Raw genomic sequence first — 14,608 nt, forward strand, 5'->3', positions numbered from 1 at the left:
TGTCTGCTGTCACCGAGCGTCATTAGGACCAAGGTGGGTTCTCTGGAAGTGCTAAGAGGAACTGTTGGAAATGAGGAGGAGGTGGAGTGTTGTTGTCAGGTTGGCTGGCTGGCGTTGCTTGGCTCCACTCGAGGGCTCCTTTAATGTGCAGCGGAGTAGAATAAGTGAGTGGCTGTGGGCACCAGCTGAGCTCACTCTCGTCTTCGCCTGGTAGCTGAGGGGTGAGCCGCTGCCACCTGACACTGGGCACACGGCTCAGGGCTCCTCTTGGCAACGTGGCACAGCACACATGTCCCCTCATTTGGATGGAGATTCAGACACAACACACAAAAGCTTTACCCCCCCGGTCCTCCTCCTCCTCCCCCTCCCCCTCCTCCTCCTCCTCCTCCTCCTCCTCCTCATCCTCCTCCTCTCTTCCCTCCCTCTCTCACTCACTCACTCAGTCTCTCTATTCCCCTCCTGTTTTTTTCTCCCCTTCCTTTAGTTTTTGACGGCATCATAATAATCTGGGTATCTTCTTGATCATGCCCCATGTTTTTTTTTTCTTTCTTTTCTTCCTCATCTTCTTGGAGACGAGTTTGAAATTGCCTGCGTCAGGACTTTGCTAATTAAAGTCATACTTTCAAAAATGCCATAATAACTGTTAATTAGCTTGATGCTATTTTCAGCATAATTTGCTAATTAGTGGAAAACCTGTACAGCGTTTCTCTCTAATTACAGTATGGCTCCGCACGGCGCATCTGTGCCTTGACTCCAAATGATACCATTACAAAGTCCCGTATTACGCATTCTCTCAAAACAGTTAATTGCCTCCACAGATAGTGAGATACTTCAGTCAGCTGATTTTTATGGTAATAAATGGACAGGCACAGACACAAACCTCCCTGGTTCATATTTATGAAATATGAAAAAGGAAAACAACCTCCTTATGAGATGCATGGAGTTAGTTTGGAATATAATCTGGCTGGCTCTGTGATGATTTTGTGTGCTCATGCGTTGAGTTGCGGAGACTTTTAATGAAGTTTGATTTATTCTACGTTATAACCTTGCGAGCGAGTAAGCCATTACATTGTAATTAAAGCGGAAGATGTCGACGGTATCAACCTTATAAAAAGGTAAAGGCAAAGATCTGTACTTTCAGAGGCGGTTGCCATGTAAATACAAGCAGCAACATAATGTGGCCATGCCACCGCTTATTACCGAGAATGTCGCCACGGTAGTTATTTTCATGTAGTCTAGCGAGGGGAGAGAATTATGGACATGACCACAGGTTGACCCTAATACATGTGTATACTAGACACAAATTATGACTCATTAAGTGTGGTGAGGAGCGTGATTGGCATGGCCTCTGACCTCAGGACGTCAGCTGTGCCCATCCTCCGCTTTGCCCTGCTTTTGACAGCCACCAGTCTGACAGGGCTAGCATCGGCGCTGGCTAATTAATGCACCACTTCAGAGACCCTTTCATTTATGGCTTCTGAAAGGCATTATTAAATTAATTAAACCACCAAGAGTTAGTCATTATGAAATCAGGAGGTTTACATGGATGACAGCGTTTATGAATTAAACATCCCCAAAGTTCCTCGCAGGAGATACCCCGAGCTGCGTGTGGGTACCTAGCGCGACAGATGTTTGCCCCCCCCTTCCTCAAGCTAACCTGTATTGCAAGCGATTTAGGTCTCATTTGGGGGTTTGAAAACTGAAAGCAGGAGAGAAAGAGGTTCAGGATAGCTAATGAGCAGAGAAAGAGAGGGGAAAAGGAGGTCACTAGCTCTGTTCATCTGTAGACAGTACAGATGGTTCTGTTTTATACAATACAACAATGGCGTACATCAATTTGTTGATCGCTAATAGATAGCTACTCTCAGATGAATTGCAGGCTGGGATCAGTTGTCTGTGGGTTTTAGCTGAGAACTCTACATTTATAGCCTCGGAACATTTAGAAAAGCTGTGTGCTGTTTTTAACTCATCATGTGATGTGAAAACTACAAATGGTTCACGAGATAAATCCCATAAACTTGGGCTTAGCTGGAGAGCAGAGGGCAGAGATGAGTAGCTCACTCAGGAGCCTTGACGATAGACTCCTTTTCATCTGCGGACTGAGATTCACAGATTATCTCAAGAGGCTCTCTATCTCTGTCCTCGTCTCTATTTCTCTTTTTCTGTTTTCTCCACCCTCCCTCTCTCGCCCCTCGATTCAGGAAGTTTGCCAGCTACTGTCTTTGTTTACAATGCCAAGGGAAAATGTCAGAGCCGTTGAGAAAAATATCCTTAGAATCTTTTTTTTCATCTTCTTAATCTAACAGTTTACTGAACTTGATAAGTGTCCTATCAACATGCTAATCAAATTACTTCGGAACCAAAATTGACAGTTTTCATTAATTATACAAGATTATTCTAATTGCAATTCAAATTTATTCATTCCGAACAGAAGGTATTCAGTAATATTTTACAAAATTTGCATATTAAATGGAGGGAGTTGTGCATTATGCATGGTAATGTATGCAGAGTTTCTTATTTTTAACTTCACGGCCATATGTGGTGTCGTTGTAGGAGCAGGTGAAAAGTCTAAGTGTGTTTAATTTGCTTGACAAACATTCGGCTGGAGCTTGTCAAGGGGAGTATTGTGAATGCCAATCTTTATTCCCTCTTTATTGATTACCCCAAACTCTAAACATCTGGAGGTAAATGGCACTGAGAGAGATGAACTGAATCATGGGATTAGTACCTTCAATGACTGAATCACTATCAATTACTTCAATAGCATAATTCAAGTGTACTGCATAAAAGCCACAGTACCTTGGTTTGAGCCAGGATTAATATTGCAATTTAACGTAACAATGGAAGCATGGGAATGATATGGATGGCGTCCAACTTTTTCACATTGATGTCATAAAGCTAATGCCGTTATCTAAATACGAATGTATTTAATTCCTAATTTAGGCTTTGTTTGTAAAATGAAAAGGCTGAACGCATTAGGCACATGTTTTAAAAGGTAATGGATTCTGTGAGTAAAACAACCTTATTTATTCACTGAGACGCAAAACCCCCAATTTGCTCTTTGTTTTTATTTCCTAGAGCGGGCAGTGAAGTGCAAACAGCTTACTGGGAAGCTGTTTACTACTGTATATGACAAAGGGGGTATGCGTGCGTGCATGCGCGTGCGTGCGTGTATGTGTGTTTACGGGGAAGGGGGCGGCTCTTCCAGCTCCACAGGCAAGGTCTTGTGTTGTAATGTAAGCGTAATAATTATCAAACAGCATCAGGGGCTCTGGGTATGGGCTTTAACAGGGGGAGAGCATGTTTGATATGTAGAATCAGCCCATAGTGCATCCATAGAGGGTGACTAAATCGCACGGTTCATGGATCACATTAGTATTGCTCTGCATCCACCCTCGCACTATAGGTGATTTCCATTTAGACACACATTTCCACATGAAGATAAATATGACTTGAATCGTAATTTCCCTGAAGTAAATATAATACAAATACAACATAATACAGTGTCAGACCAGGCAGGCTAATAGATTACTAGCGTGTTTTCCATTTGTATGGTAAGTGGTGAACCTAGGTGGTGGTCTGGCGAGTAACAAATTGAATGTTTAATCCATCTCAGTGCAGATTGAGGGTATCAGAAAGATCGGTAGTCATATGAGTTCTCCTGTGACTGGTAGTATATTAGATATTTTTACTCTTTGGGGGTTTGAGGAATGTTGTTGGATTAACAAGAGGTGCAAAGTGGTAGATAAATGCAATTTCTTATCTTTTTCCCAAAGTCGTCTGCTATTTTTCAAATAGGTATTTGGATTTGACGTGCAGTACTTCCAGTCACTCAGTGGTGTAATCTCTGATGTCGGATTACACTAACATTAGCTCTGTTTTAGTTAGATATTTTATGACTTTTAATTATAGATCTTTATATTGTATCTGATATTGTAATATTGAATTATTAACTCGACTCTCAGCACTTCCATACGTTCATTACACTCACTCGGAGAGACCATTGTAGAGAAACCGTGACAAATATGCAAAAGATATGCTTCCTTAATGTTACCAAACATTCTCTAAGTACTTATTTAATTCTTTAATAAATGTTTGCGCTGGCATTTTGGAGAAGCAAGATTAGCGTCAACTGCACAGCATCTCATATAAAGTGTGACAAATTGATATTTTTATATAGCTTAATCTGTTTACTATGATGTTTATGCGAGGAATTATTACAAACTAATTAAAGAAATCACTTTGATATAATTAGTCAGATTTCAGGAAGCTCATTAGTAGTAATTTGCATGAAAAATAAGCCCTGTAGTGGTGCTCAGGCCCAGCTATTCGATCTGTGTTTTATCTGGTTACACATCAACCCCCATTGTTTGTTGTTTGAGGCTGTCTGAAGTGGCCCACAATATTTTCAGTCATTGCCCCGAGAAGCGGTGGGGTATCTTTTAACAAATTCCTCCCCTAAAGCAAGTCAACCTGTATGTGGAAGCAGACACATGCCTCTGTGTACATAAGGCAGGAGGAGTGAGCGGCAAAACACTGTCTATTTATCTGTCAGGTTCCTGACAAAGAACTGAGCTGACAAGTAAGGGTTTCCCTCAGCAGAGCAGGGGGGCTTTATTCACCGTACTTACATGCCCAGTCTATGCCCAGAGACTCATGTTATTTGCAAATCACATTCTTTGAAAACTCACAAACGGGGCGAGACATGCCACGCTATGGGTTTGTCAGCTGCCTTCACAACAGCTAGCTATATCGCTAACAGTGTGCGGTTCGGTAAGGAAGCAGCTTTCTCTTAGCATTTGCCTCGCTGTCACTTTTCTCAACACATGCGATCTGTGTCTTCATGCTTGGGGTCTCTCCTCCCTCAGAGGGTTGCCATCTTCCCTTTGGACTGACAAATAAAACGCCCACACTCCCGCTGAAATAAAAAGAGGAAGGAAAAAAAAAAAACTCCCCTGGAATTACATCATTCTCTGCTGAAGCAGTTCCTTCTAGAAATGGATGTGCGGATATTATATCCACATAATCAGATAAAGTAACAGTGTAAAATAAAAAAAAGTTGTTTTAAATGCATCTTTTTTTCTCTCAGGATGCCTGTCTTAGGGAGAGGGGGTTCAAAATGCAGGTACAAAAACAGGTCCTGTTTATTCTCTATACCCTTTTCCCACCATGGACGAAATCCTTCCCTAAACATCCGGACAGAGAAGCACTTGTGTGGCGCTGATGTCACAGACCTACCTGGCCTCCCTCTCACAAAAGCTAAGGTATCATTAGCTAGACCCACACAATGGCCATTCAACCAAGCCACTGCGCTCCTCAGGACGAGGGAACAATGTTATTTTTTGTCTCAGAATTATAAAGACAGAGTTTTGCAGGAAACCTGACAGACAAAACCCTTTAGAGGTAAATGCTCCAGGCGGCTTTTGGGTTTAATCTTTTCCCATTAGCATTTTGCCCCCCCCCCTCCCTCTTGCTCACACACAAAGACCATATTTACAGGGTCAAAAGTAAAGGCTCAGAGTCTCTGGAGACTGCTTTTTTTGTATAGATCTTTCTCTATATATTGGCAACACTTGCTTTTATTTTTATTTTCTGCTAATGCATTTCAAATGGGCTGCTTCACTAAAATCTTAAACAGGTGTATTTATTTGTGGTGGTATATAATATATATATATATTATTCTCACAGCAGAACAACACATCCAACATGCTCCTTCACCCTTAACCAAATATTGTGAGAAATCACACATGCAAGCATATTAAAAATTATTAACTCACAATGCAGGGGTTTATATAATAGAATAGTTATATTGTCAACAATACAACAGCTACGCTAAGGGTTCATATGTGCTACCTTTGTGTGTGTGTGTTTGGGTGCATGTGTGCTTACGTGTGTGCGTGTGCACACATTCACTTATGCTTGCGTGTGCATGTGTGTGTGTATGTGTGTGTGACTCCATGTGTGTGATTCATTCCAGGGCAGTTTTAGTCCTTATAAAATATTCATTTTGGTTGTGCAGGGCCCTGTAATTGCCATCTCTCACCCTGAATTATTTATACCTCGCACAGACTGACAAAGCTTTGCCATACGGCCCCAGATGAATCAGAAAGCAGCCATCTCTGCTGCCAACAGCACTGGGCTTTCACACAAATATGGCAGCCACGTCTCTCTGCCTGGCCTCTCTTAATTTGACATTTTCTTTTTCCCCCTGCCTTTGTCCTAGGTGCACAGAAAGGTTACCTGTTAGCTTTAAGCACCGACCCGCTCTCTGTCTTTCTGTCTCTATCCCCCCTGCCTACATGACAGTCCACAGTGGGTGTTTTTTTTTTTTTTTTTTTCCTTCTGAGAACGCGTTAATGTGGCGGCGATGTCAGAGTGGCTGCCTCATGTTTTATGATGACTGACCAGTCCTGACAGCCACTTTAGATGTATGTATTATACATTAGTAATAATATGATGTAGAAAATACACTCGCATACATTTGAGCATGCATGGACAGACAGCAAAAAACCACTGACTCACCGACCTATATATAACACACACACACATACACACACACACATGCAAATAAGCCCCCACTGGCCTGCTGGATCCAGCCTGGCTGTCGGTAAACGGTCAAAGCCCCCCTGCTGGCCTTGCCTGTCCAGCTGCGTTCCTCTGCGTCCTGCCTGGGTCTGATCACTCCGAGGTGCCACAGGAGAGAGACGGCGCTGTATGGCTCTCATTGTAGACCGGCTCTGGGGCCTTCCAGAACCCCACGTCCAACACCCTAAATACTACTATTCAACCTGGCCAGCTACTCCAACATATGCTTATCTTCCATCTCACTAGCGCAGGGAGGTGCTGACTGGTATTTCCTCAAGGCCCCGAGCTCCAACGCTGACCAGTAATCAAAGCACCATATTTCTCCTCCTGCGCAAAAATAACCTGGAGATACCTCTCTGCCGTCCAGCTGGTGAGCAGAGTAAATATTTCTGCATTGTCGACGCGCGTGATTATTTTTGTAATGTCAGCAACCTCACGGCAGACATCATTGAGACTGTCATAGTCATTATCGGTAATCATCATCACACGGTTTTTATGGTGCTGGTGATGATTCAATAATATTTATGAATTCCACTTTGGATGTAGATGATGTTGGCTCTGTAGCAGCAACCAGTGTTTGATTCGTTTTTACAACAGGGCCCGCGCAAGACAAAACAACGCAGAATTATTTATGTTTTGTGTCTTATTATATTGTGTTCAAAGTCCTGGTAGAGAAAAGGCGTATTCAGAGTAAAACAAAGAACAGCGTGCAACAGTACACAGCCTCAGCAGTATCTTGATGTGAGGGGATGGGAGAGGCAGAGAGAAAGCTCGGGGCTAAACATGCAGTATGTGGCGGGGCTGGAGCTAAAAGCTGCATAAAGCACACAGCCTAAGTCCACTGTTAGCAAGTGATGGATAGTTAGCAGGAGCTGCGAGTGTTCGTCTAATCTGTTACAGTAAACCTGTGCCAAAGCCTGAAGGGAATCAGTGGGGGCTTGCTAGGAGTGGGTTTGACGTGAAACCATTTGTGAAGACGAGCGATTCTCTTAAGTAAGAAACTAACAGTGTCCGGAGAGAGAGGGAGAGAGAGGGAGCTGGAGAGCGAGCGAGACAGGAGGTGAGGAAAATGAGTGAGAGTACGAGAGAGGGAGAGAGAGAAGGAGGAAGAGATACCATAATGAGTCCTGTAGCCATGGAGTAAATGAAGAGGGATTGACAGAGTGAGGGATCCTCAAGTGAAATAATGTCAATGCCACTCTGCCCATTAGAGAGAAAGGGGGGATGGTGGAGGAGAGGGTAAAGAGGGATGAATGGAGGGACACGGCTACATCTTAGGGTGCAGAGGAAGCACATAAATTATTTGTGACACCCCCGCAACACACACACCACCAACAAAAATATGAAATATGAAACAACAAAATGAACTGACAATAGCAGCTGAAAAAATAAAGAAATAAAAAAAACAACAACAACAAAAAAGGCCTTGGAAATACCCAATAAATTCTCAGAGACATGTAGTTGGGATATTTGATGTTGAACAATAATAATCACAGTGACATCTGCCTTGCTGCTCTTGGAGGAGATGGGCAGAGCCTGTGAGTGGAAGGGGTTAATCTCCCAAACCCAATAAGGTTGGATAGTGAGGCACTTGTTCCCTGATAAAGAAGTGATAGGATCTGTGGGTCCGGTCCCTCGGCGCTTGTACAGGGGTAGAGCAAATATTGTTAATGTGCTGTGGTTTACTTCAGCTAAGGCGAGAAAAACAGCTCTGCTTGACGAGAGAAGACAGCGGCGAACCAGAATACGACAGAAATGGCCACGCGGCTCGGGCCTCGGCCTCCCAGGGACTTAACTGGCATATATATCCAAGACCACTCAGTTGCATAAATAAGTGCTCGGGAAGATTAAGATCTATAAGTGTCTCTATTTCTCGTTTTACCTGCTCCGCCTTGTCACAACAGGGATCTGAATGCAGTTCAGTGGAGTGCCTAATAACTGGAGCAGTAGGTAGGGAAGGCAGGAGGTTTGACATTAAGACCCTGGCGTTTTGGAAATCCGATACGGTATTGACCCGTGTACTACTATCTCAGCGTAGAGATCTGGTGTCAGCAGATTGTAGTCTGACTCTTACAGATACTGTGGCCATCTGTCAGTGTATTGTGTAACGGCCTAAACAAATACGTAGAAGCTCTTTTGTACAATAAGAACAAGGTGTACTATTGAAGGAAAAAAAAATACTCTCATGTATGTAATTGAAGAAAGCAGCGAGTGGTTGGAATTTCAAATAGCTGGACTTTAAATTTTTCACAAGTCATTAAAAATGATACAAATCTGCAAATGAATGGTTAAAAAAATTGAATGAAATTGACAGGAGAGCTCGCCTCCTTAATAATACAACATTATCCTTATTTGCCCTCTTCACTCAAATCAAAGGGATGGACATTTATGCATGAGTGACATCAACCCTGCAATTAAGTTGGCCATTTAAATGAGAGAAGGCCTTCCTCACCTCGCCTGTTTGTTTTTTTCTCTCTCTCTCTTCTCTTTTTTCTCTCTTCCCCCTCTGTTTGATGATGGGAGAGGGTGAGCTAGAATTAGGGCGATGGGTCTTCCTTTGAGTGTCAGCCTAAAATGATCAGAGTAAAGATAAGAGGGTCTAGCAGCCCTCAAATCAGTCAAAGTGCCAAAGTCGGCCTTTTTCTCCTCAATTACCGGGTCTGTGAAGCCAGGGAGTGGAAGGCACCGAGCCTGCTGCATTACTAAAGAGACAATCTATTTCCCCTTTGACCAGAGGGAGAGAAATCATTATGGCATGATTAGTAGCTTCGGCAGCGGGCGAGCATGGAGGTACTACAGGAGAATCGTATTAATTGCCTTAGACCAAGGCATGAGTGGGATTGTTTTAACGTTGATTTGTGGACCGGTATGACTAGCTGTCGGAGATAAAAGCTGATGTCAGGTCTTAGTTATACTGGCAGACTTCGGGCATGCAGACAGAGAAGGCTGATGTCAAAATGAGCTTCCGTGGCTGCCCTGGAAGTCTTTCTCTATATGCCTGTCGATGTCTTCCTCTTTGTCTTTCTTCACACTTCATAGTTTTCCTTTACGCCTCCCACTATCCCTCCCTCTACTCCCCCCTTCCCTCAGATGGACTACACCCCACCCCTTCCCGCACTCTCTTTCTCTCTCTCTCTCCTCCAACTGATAGCTGCCTTGGCCGATTATTTCATCCAGTGCGGTCCACTGAGAGCCTCCTCTCCCGGCTTTGGAAGAGCTTTAATTAGCCATGTTAATATCCCCTTCATTGGCCTTAATATCACTCAACACCTTCCTCCATCTCAGCGGCCACCAGGGTCCCCCTGTCCTGTCAGAACAGCTGATTATTGAGAAGGATAGCTTTAATCAAACCTAATTGCAGTTCATTCTTTCTCTCTATCCCCCTTTGCCCTCCATTGCCAACATCTAATGGCAGCGACGACTTGATATCCCATTAAAAAACAATTAAACAACCTCCTTTTGTCTCCGTGCGTGCCAAAACACCAGCACAAACTTCTGTAGATATTTAAGAAGTAAAAGAGAGAGAGAGGGGCCTTGTCTTAATTGCTCTCCTTCTCACCAAGGACCAATTTGCACTGTGCTCATGGAGAATCTTAACCAACTCAAATGTAATGGATGCTATAGCACTGCCACTGCTGCGGACTATGAAAATTAAGCTTATCTTTTTAGCAGAGAAATTGTGCTTAATTGCCTTCATAACAGTAAACATAAAGGAGCCACTTTATGATAGCGTGGGCACTCAATTTCTTGTGTTTATTGTTTCTTAACTTTTGGTTTCGCTGTAGTAGGAACAGTATGTAAAAGCATTAAAGTATCCGAGAAAAGAGACAAGACTAACTCTGAAAGTAATGTGTTTCTTTTATGAAGTCAATGCATTGCCTAGGAAATGTATTCTATCTCTTGCTCTGACATAAATTGTCTACCAACGGGTGATGCATGTACATGCATGTACATGCATGTGCTCACACACACACACACACACACACAGACACATACACACACACACACACACACACACACACACGTGTAGACGAGCATGCATGCGTGCACAAACACACACGCTGGCCTTACCCAATCTGTATGAGAGGCGACAGACAAATAAAAGTCGTATTTCAGGTCTGCTTTCCGCAGATGTCTGCTGCTCTACATTATGACTCTTTGGGGAAATAAAAACAGGGTCAGGGAATTAGAGTACATAATGGTCATTTTGATGATCAGCCAACAGATGCAACCCGAAAACACAGTGAACACAATCAAGCGAAATGCACTAATGACAAGTCAGGTTTTTTATGGCCTCACCACACACCGACAGGCAATCAGCATTCTGGCATGGGTTAAAACGCCTTTTATTGATGTCCAAGCCAAAGCTCCTTGGATGTGGAGTGAAAATATTTTCTCACCTCTCCTCTCCCTCCTGGGCCCTCAGTGAGGCACAAGGTATAGGAGTCTATCGAAGAACGCTTCTAAATGACCAGTGCATGTGTTAATGTGGCCAGGGTTAGAAGGGTCATTTCAGACTCTGATTTATGGGCTGGCCAGGATCCCACTGGGTGAACGAGAAGTCTTAAGTGTTGTGAAAGCGTCCTCGCAGGCCACACAAGCCACTGTATTTAGCGGAATGAAATGGCCATGCAATCTATGGTGCAATCTATGGTAATCCAATGAGCCGCTGTGATTCTGTGAGCCAAGGTAGTATTACAATGGAAACCACAGTATTGCATATCGTAACGCTAGTGCAATGTGATGAAAAATAAATATCTCGGCACGGTATTTTTAATGAATCGGAGAAAGCAAAGGCACAATCAGTCATGATTCTTTGGGGAGAATTTACAAAAACAAGTCAATTTCATTGTTTATTCTGTGTGGTTGTGTGAGATTTTACACAATGGGCCACATCTGAGACAATATTTCTCATTGGCCCCGCTGTTAATCTTCCTCTTTTTAACTGTTTTACGTCTGCGAGGCCACATCTGATACACAGCTCTCAACACGCGGCTTTATCAATACATTGAGGCGAGACCTGAGAGAGGGGAGAGGAAGGCGGCTTACAAACTAACCAAGCCCAGATCTCACTCAGACGTGACATTTGTTCAGAGACGATTAGCCAGGTTGTAATTTGTGGCATAATTGCCTCACCCACCCACAAGTGCATGGGTGTGTGTGTACACGTTGTGTGTCTGTGTGTGTGTGTGGCATACGGTGGTCCCAGGAGTGTCCGCCTAATTGCCTGACAGGACTATAAGTTTTGTGGCGCGCTCCCACCTTGTTAGGTCCTTTATCCCTGATGCTCTTCAAACAAGACCTGGTCACAGGTGGGCCTCATTTGCTTCCCTATTGAACAGGAGTACTTTAATTGCACAGGGGGTGTCCTGGGATTAAAGAGGTGGATGGAATATCAAGTGACTTCCTGTATGTTAGTGGCAGATGGGTGTTGGGAAAAGACCCGTGAACTCAGGTGAAGGGATGAGATGACAAAGAGACTGACGCTCTTGATTTTGAGGGGACGATACAAGCTGCAAAGCAATAGTGCAGTGTCACGTTTGAGAACAGATGTGCGTTTGATCTGAATATTCAACAACTTTTATTGTAATTAATCCTTTTTGCTTTTGTTGTGTGCTCTCTTGCAGATTCTTCCTAAAGTTCTTCCTCAAGTGCAATCAGAACTGTCTGAAGAATGCAGGGAATCCACGAGACATGCGCAGATTCCAGGTGACTGAAGTCTCACACAAAACTCACACACTTGCTCCGGCTATTTCTGCGCCCGTCTCTCACTGTCTATCTCTCTTTTCAGCAGACACACAGGTGTACAAATGCACAGCCACACTACACTAAGTCACATCGACGCACATATGAATACAATTCTATTATTGGCACTGAAGGAGGCAAAAAGCGGGGAAAGAGAGAGTGAGGGATTTTGTGTCCTGTGCGCTCTGGACAGAATATTTATTAGGGAATACCATCTGACACAAATAAGGATATAGGATTTAAGAGTGCCATCAATTGTGTTCCTGACAGCTTTCTGAGCCTCAGCGCAGAGGGGAGGACGATCCAACCACATGTAACAACAGTGTTAACTCAGGATCTGTCTGGCAGCGGAAGCGCATACCTTCTTATACACACATATGCGCAAGCACGCAGACACACACATATGGATGGATGCCCATACAAGCTAGGAGCGCATATATTTGCTTTCTCTACATCCCGCTCTCGTTTTTACCCACATATGCATACACTTAAACTCACATGCAGTTCACTGTATAGCCAATGAAAACCATCTTAAGCCATCTGAAAACCATCATTATCGCGGGCTGACAAAATGCCCCGATTTACACTAAAAGGACATGACCGCTGAGCACTTTTACTGCTTCTTTAACCCTCTCGCTTCTAATGTGTCAAGTAGCTGAGCCTTGAAATTATTGACCCCCCTCTGCTGATCCATTTATCCAACCATCCATCCGTCCTGCCCCGACACTTTCGCCACAAGCAGCCCCACTAGGTCAAGGTGAGAGAGTGAGAGTTTAGTGTGATTTGTCCTATCGGGATAGCGACAAACTACAGGAGGGCGTCCGTCACTGACAGCACTGTTCTGTGATAGACACACAAGCCAGCATCCTCCAGGAGGAAGCCCAGACATGAAACAGACAAGACAGGGTGTCCCCTCCTGATGTCACCACCATCAGACCTCCCCTGCCTCCTCAAATCTTCCCTCAGGGTGAATGTGGACTGATGCATGACAGCCACCAAGGGCTTTCACCTCTCACTCCTGTGTGTCAAAAGGAATGCAAGAACTAAGTTGTAGCATTTCCTTTTTTGTGAAACTAAAACAACTATGTTAAGTCTAAAACATTTTTTGTTTCACTGATGATCATCCCTTGTCTGTAGTCCAACAGTTAGTATGCCATTTTTCCCCAAATAGATTTCCCAGATGCTCCACCATAGGTGTTTCTCTGGCCAAAGTTGTGTATTCTGCATGCCTTCCACTCCACTTATTACCCCCAAAAACCAGCTGGAGGCCAGAGAGGGCCCAATCCATCATCCTCAGCTTGGCCCAGCTCTGAACCTGCTCACAAGAATGGAGCTCTTTCACTTCCCCTTCTCTCCCCCTCCTCCCCCCTTACACCCCCACCCTCCCCAAGCCAACCAGAAAAAAAAAAAAAAAAAAAAAAAGCACCCCCCTAAATTCCACTGCTACACCGAGGTCACTTACCGGCGAAGCAAACCTGAGAGGGGCTCTCTGTTTCCGGCTCAGAAACACTTTGGCCATTCACATGCGGGCTCACTGTTTGGAGATGTGGTAGCCAAAAAACAACAACAAAAATAAGCATTATGAAATATGGAGTGTGGCTTGGAATCCGATCCTAGTAAAATGTTTGTTGAGTGATGGGATGGAGTACGGTTCAGCTGCTAATGACTCCAGTAATATTTTAAAAGGGAGGCCTTCCATCCTCAAATAGATGGACAAGCTGATCAATAATTCTGAGCTTCGGCTGTGATGACAGTAAACGGAAATGGTATTTTAGTGATTGAAAAGTCAATTAGCTGTACACAAATGCAAGACACTAAAAAGCAAAAACAATATGGGCTGAGACGCAGGGTAACTGTAATGCGATATGTTCAAAGAGTACAACCACTTCAGAAGGTTTGACAATAGTAATCGATAGCACACAGGCATGTACCTGGACACAGCAAGGCATTCATGTATCCACCTCAGAGCATCAGCGAGAGTGTCTGTGTATATTTACTGTATTCATTTTAATGTCTGTAATGTATCTTACGATGTATTAAATTGCACGTTTCACCTTCAATCCTGTTGCAGGTTGTCGTATCGACGACCGTCAATGTGGACGGCCATGTCTTGGCTGTCTCCGACAACATGTTCGTACACAACAATTCCAAGCATGGGCGAAGGGCTCGCAGACTCGACCCTTCAGAAGGTACGCCTCCTTATCTGGAGAATGGTAGGCACATTTTTACATCTTATAATTTGCTACGCTCCTTTTTCCTCATAGTTTCTTTTAGACAT

General features: G+C 43.8%; 1 protein-coding gene across 8 annotated transcripts in view; it reads left to right on the forward strand.

Moving 5' to 3' along the window:
• The window catches only part of ebf3b (EBF transcription factor 3b), a 67,915-nt gene that overhangs the window by 27,266 nt on the left and 26,041 nt on the right, over positions 1-14,608 (forward strand). For 4 of the 8 annotated variants that reach the window (XM_050071617.1, XM_050071616.1, XM_050071622.1 and 1 more), the window contains exons 7-8: positions 12,213-12,294; positions 14,402-14,543. In XM_050071617.1, coding sequence (XP_049927574.1) covers positions 12,213-12,294; positions 14,402-14,543 — 224 coding nt within the window. The remainder of the gene's footprint in view (positions 1-12,212; positions 12,295-14,401; positions 14,544-14,608) is intronic. The other 4 variants (XM_050071618.1, XM_050071619.1, XM_050071623.1 and 1 more) reach the window with 1 other exon arrangement.

This window comes from Epinephelus moara, chromosome 19 (genome assembly GCF_006386435.1).
Source record: "Epinephelus moara isolate mb chromosome 19, YSFRI_EMoa_1.0, whole genome shotgun sequence".
Classification (NCBI taxonomy): Eukaryota; Metazoa; Chordata; class Actinopteri; order Perciformes; family Serranidae; genus Epinephelus; species Epinephelus moara.